Source organism: Salvelinus sp. IW2-2015, unplaced genomic scaffold (assembly GCF_002910315.2).
Source record: "Salvelinus sp. IW2-2015 unplaced genomic scaffold, ASM291031v2 Un_scaffold3929, whole genome shotgun sequence".
Classification (NCBI taxonomy): Eukaryota; Metazoa; Chordata; class Actinopteri; order Salmoniformes; family Salmonidae; genus Salvelinus; species Salvelinus sp. IW2-2015.
The window spans coordinates 18,055-23,594 of NW_019945203.1; the positions used below are offsets into that span (position 1 = coordinate 18,055).

At 42.7% G+C, this 5,540-nt stretch overlaps 1 protein-coding gene across 1 annotated transcript in view; it reads right to left on the reverse strand.

The window, feature by feature from the left end:
- Nucleotides 1-2,630, reverse strand: part of LOC112076692 (CCN family member 3-like) — a 12,792-nt gene extending 10,162 nt beyond the window's left edge. Inside the window, exons 1-4 of the mRNA XM_024143395.2 lie at nucleotides 2,150-2,630; nucleotides 1,791-2,019; nucleotides 1,124-1,378; nucleotides 18-232 (exon numbers count right to left, since the gene is read on the reverse strand). Coding sequence (XP_023999163.1) covers nucleotides 18-232; nucleotides 1,124-1,378; nucleotides 1,791-2,019; nucleotides 2,150-2,200 — 750 coding nt within the window. The 5' untranslated portion in view covers nucleotides 2,201-2,630. The remainder of the gene's footprint in view (nucleotides 1-17; nucleotides 233-1,123; nucleotides 1,379-1,790; nucleotides 2,020-2,149) is intronic.
- Between the last annotated feature and the right edge of the window lie 2,910 nt (nucleotides 2,631-5,540).

The following is a 5,540-nucleotide window of genomic DNA, read 5'->3' on the forward strand; positions in this document are numbered from 1 at the left end:
TGGGTTGAGTAGCCTACCTTAGGAACATCCTGCTGCTGCTGTTTGTCGCAGGGCCTGACGATGCACAGACGCGTCTGCTTGACCATCTCACAGCGGGGGTTCCTGTTGGTGACCCGGGTGGAGATGCCCATGCCACAGGTCCGAGAGCAGGCGCCCCACTCCGTAGTCTGCTCTATGCAGTTAGTACTGGGGTCCCACGAGTCAAACCCCACTGTCTCCTCCTGTCTGTAGGCTGTACGGGAGGACGGGGAGAGACACACCGGATGAGACAGATGTTGTGACATGAGAAATACAGATGCATGCTAGATTGATTGATGGACATAAGAATTACTGGGCAAAAGTGCAKAAGAGGAGACTTATGTTAGGCTGGTATTGGGAACTGTGTGGTTTGCGTAATTGATGCAAACGTGTTTCTACACCTGCATTGCTTGCTGTTTGGGGTTTTAGGCTGGGTTTCTGTAYAGCACTTTGAGATATCAGCTGATGTACGAAGGGCTATATAAATACATTTGATTTGATTTGAGTTGATTCCCCTACATTGGTGTATAATCGGTATACAGGTAATCCAATTCCCAGTTCTATCGGAATCTATTTCTTTAGGTGCCTAAAGTCCATTAATCACAGATTAAGAACGATCCAAGGTACATCACATTCCAGAGAACACGAAATGGAATGTTTTGGCTGGCTACAGAGGTCTACACCGAGGCTTCCTGGGATAAGTCAACTTGCTCTGTGAGTCTCTCTCTCTCTCTGTACTCCGAGGCAATTCAGCATTTCCCTTCACACACAGAGCCAGCCAGGTCAACCTAGAGGCATGAATCTGTCTCTTGACTTTGTAGCTTGCACCAGAGTACCAGTCACGTCAGAAGCAGAGAGACGTAGAGAGAGAAGCTGCATCCCACATGAAACCCTATTCCCTATGTAGTACACTAGAGAATTATTTATCTAATTGGTATTTTTTACTTATCTATTTTTTACTTAACCAACAATGCAGTTTTAAGAAAAATAAGTGTTAAGGGCTTGTCAGTCAGCATTTCACTGTAAGGTCTACCTTCACCTGTTGTATTCAGCGCATGTGACAAATAACATTTTTGATTTGAGAGCAGAGAGACTGAGTGCTTACCAGCCATGGCGAAGCTGCCCAGGGCACTGGCCTCTGGTTGGGGCTCACAGACCCACTTCTCACAGCACTCCCCTGGCACCGCCACCTTCCTGGGTCGAGGGCAGTCAGGGCCCGGCAGCATCACGTCCAGGTTGCAGCGTGGCACGCAGGCGATCTGACCGTCCCTGCAGGTGCACTGGTACCTGCAGCTGGGGAAGAAGGTCTCCCCGTTCTGGTACACTGAACCGTCCAACAGGCAGATGTCTCCCTCATGAGCTGTGGAAGACATGGAGGACACAAGAAAAGCACAAATCATTATTTAACATTTTTTAATTTCCAATACTCATATCTGGATAAAATCAAAAAAAAATGGCATATGTTTAAGTGTTTTGTGTCTTCAAATGAATGTGAATTGTCATCATCATCATCATCATCATCATCATCATCATCATCATCATCATCATCATCATCATCATCATCATCAATAGCTCTTAGATAGGGGCGGGGTCCCCGCTGCCACTCTTCGATCACCTTTGACCTTTTTCAAAAGGAGGCGAGAGAGGACAGAGGAGAGAGGTACGCAGGAGTTGAGCAAATCCAATTGAGACAAGGCCAGGGAATCTACCCCGTCGCTCTGACACCTACACGAGGACATCAACTCGTTCAATATAATTAACAAATGACTCACTGACACAGACACCTGTCCTCTGGTGTACATCGGCCGTGTAGTCGCAGTTCAGACCCCTGTGTGTATCACAGGGATTTATTTCTGAGCACGCCTCTCCTTTCTGCCTCGCACAGACCAGACAGCATGCGCAGTCATCCAGAATCAGCTGGACCGCGGGGGCGCACATCGGAGGCTCCTGCGAACAGAGGCACCTTGTCGGACACACCTGCGCCAAGATCTGGGAGCAAATCTGGAGAGAAAAAAAAGGGAAAACTGTATTCAAATGTGATTTTTCAAAGTTGTTGCTCCTTGTTTTCATATTCTTCACATGATGTAGTTTGGATGAGCCTAGTTTGTAAAGTTTAACTGAATTTATTTACCTGTGTTGAAATGTAGAAAATGAAAAGGGTTCTCTCTGCAACCTTAGACATCCTGATTCAGCGAAAGGTAGTTTTCTCTTCGTAGAATCGTCCCTCCTTTGTGTCTTGCTGAAGCTGTGTAAATCCCTTCGGCGTGCTTCAGAAGTGTGTGCAGAGCCATTTATAACGGTCCTGTCTAACGACACGGTGACGCGTGAAGGAGGAACGGAGGAGGGGAAGGAGGAGGGATGGAGGAAGGGGATAATGGAGGGATCACCCCCCTGGCCCTGGTAGAGTCTGGGAATTTTGATTGGATCAGGATGAGACTCACATTTTCCTGTTAGATCCTGAGTTCTTTGCACACAGAGGAAGGCTAYGTTACTAGTATTTAGGACACATAAGCTCATTTGACAGTTTTATTGCTGCTATTCATATCAATAATCAACATTTTTCATGATCATTCAAATGAACCTACTTCAAACTAGTTCCTCCGTTCCCTGATTTTCATTATTGTGCTCATTACATCTCTGGAATGGAAATAGTTCTAGTTTGGTGAAGAATAGATATCACACTGGTTGATCTAGTTTGGTTGCAGAATAGATATCACACTGGTTGATCTAGTTTGGTTGCAGAATAGATATCACACTGGTTGATCTAGTTTAGTGAAGAATAGATATCACACTGGTTGATCTAGTTTGGTGAAGAATAGATATCACACTGGCTTGATCTAGTTGGTGTGAGAATAGATATCACACTGGTTGATCTAGTTTGGTGTAGAATAGTATCACACTGGTTGATCTAGTTTGGTGAAGAATAGATATCACACTGGTTGATCTAGTTTGTGAAGAATAGATATCACACTGCTGATCTAGTTTTGGCTGTGGAATAGATATCACACTGGTTGATCTAGTTTGGTGAAGAATAGATATCACACTGGTTGATCTAGTTTTGGTGAAGAATAGATATCACACTGGTTGATCTAGTTTGGTGCAGAATAGATATCACACTGGTGATCTAGTTTGGCTGTGAATAGATATCACACTGGCTGTCTAGTTTGGCTGTGGAATAGATATCAACTGGTTGATCTAGTTTGGTGAAGAATGGATTATCACACTGGTTGATCTAGTTGGCTGTGGAATAGATATCACACTGGTTGATCTAGTTTGGCTGCAGAATAGATATCATCTGATCTAGTTTGGCTGTGGAATAGATATCACACTGGTTGATATAGTTTTGGCTGTGGAATAGATATCACACTGGTTGATCTAGTTTGGGCTGTGGAATAGATATCACACTGGTTGATCTAGTTTGGTGAAGAATAGATATCACCACTGGTTGATCTAGTTTGGCTGTGGAATAGATATCACACTGGTTGATCTAGTTTGGTGAAGATAGATATCACACTGGTTGATCTAGTTTGGTGAAGATGATATCACACTGGTTGATCTAGTTTTGGTGAAGAATAGATATCACACTGGTGATCTGTTTGGGCTGTGGAATAGATATCACGCTGGTTGATCTAGTTTGGCTGTGGAATAGATATCACACTGGCTGATCTAGTTTGGTGTGGAATAGTATCACATCTGGTTTGATCTAGTTTGGCTGTGGAATAGATTCAACACTGGTTGATCTAGTTTGGTGTGGAATAGATATCCCACTGGTTGATCTAGTTTTGGCTGTGGAATAGATATCACACTGGTTGATCTAGTTTGGCTTAGAATAGATATCACACTGGTTGATCCTAGTTTGGTGAAGAATAGATATCACACTGGCTGATCTAAGTTTGGCTGTGGAATAGATATCACACTGGCTGATCTAGTTTGGCTGTGGAATAGATATCACACACTGGTTGATCTAGTTTGGTGAGAATAGATATCACACTGGCTGATCTAGTTTGGTGTGGATAGATTCAACTGGTTGATCTAGTTTGGCTGTGGAATAGATATCACACTGGTTGATCTAGTTGGCTGTAGAATAGATATCACACTGGTTGATCTAGTTTGGTGTAGAATAGATATCACACTGGTTGATCTAGTTTGGTGAAAATAGATATCCCACTGGTTGATCTAGTTTGGCTGTGGAATAGATATCACACTTGGTGATCTAGTTTGGTGCGAATAGATATCAACTGGTTGATCTAGTTTGGTGAAGAATAGTATCACACTGGTTGATCTAGTTTGGCTGTGGAATAGATATCACACTGGCTGATCTAGTTTGGTGCAGAATAGATATCACACTGGTTGATCTAGTTTTGGCTGTGGAATAGATATCACACTGGCTGATTCTAGTTGGCTGTGGAATAGATATCACACTGGTTGATCTAGTTTGGCTTGGAAATAGATATCACCTGGTTGATCTGTTTGGCTGTGGAATAGATATCACACTGGTTGATCTAGTTTGGGTTGTGGAATAGATATCACACTGGCTGATCTAGTTTGGCTGTTGGATAGTATCAACACTGGTTGATCTTTTTGTGTGCAGATAGATATCACAGGTTGATCTAGTTTGGTTGTAGAATAGATATCACACTGGTTGATCTAGTTTGGTGCGAATAGATATCACACTGGTTGATCTAGTTTGGTGTGGAATAGATATCACACTGGCTGATCTAGTTTGGCTGTGGAATAGATATCACACTGGTTGATCTAGTTTGGTGTGAATAGATATCACACTGGCTGATCTAGTTTTGGTGCAGAATAGATATCACACTGGCTGATCTAGTTTGGCTGTGGAATAGATATCACACTGGTTGATCTAGTTTGGCTGTGGATAGATATCACACTGGTTGATCTAGTTTGGCTGTGGAATAGATACACACTGGTTGATCTAATTTGGTGAAGAATAGATATCACACTGGTTGATCTAGTTTGGGCTGTCGAATAGATATCACACTGGTTGATCTAGTTTGGCTGTGAATAGATATCACACTGGTTGATCTAGTTTGGTGGAATAGATATCACACTGGTTGATTCTAGTTTGGTGCAGAATAGATATCACACTGGCTGATCTATGTTTGGTCTGGGAATAGATATCACCTGGCTGATCTAGTTTGGTGTGGAATAGATATCACACTGGTTGATCTAGTTTGGTGAAGATAGATATCACACTGGTGATCTAGTTTGGTGAAGAATGATATCACACTGGTTGATCTAGTTTGGTGAAGAATAGATCATCAACTGGCGATCTAGTTGGTGAATGAATAGATATACACTGGCTGATCTAGTTTGGTGAAGAAATAGATTTCACACTGGCTGATCTAGTTTGGTGAAGATAGATATCAACCTGGTGGATCTAGTTTGGCTGTGGAATAGATATAACACTGGTTGATCTAGTTTTGCTGTGGAATAGCTATCAACTGGTTGATCTAGTTTGGCTTGTGGAAATAGAATATCACACTGGTTGATCTAGTTTG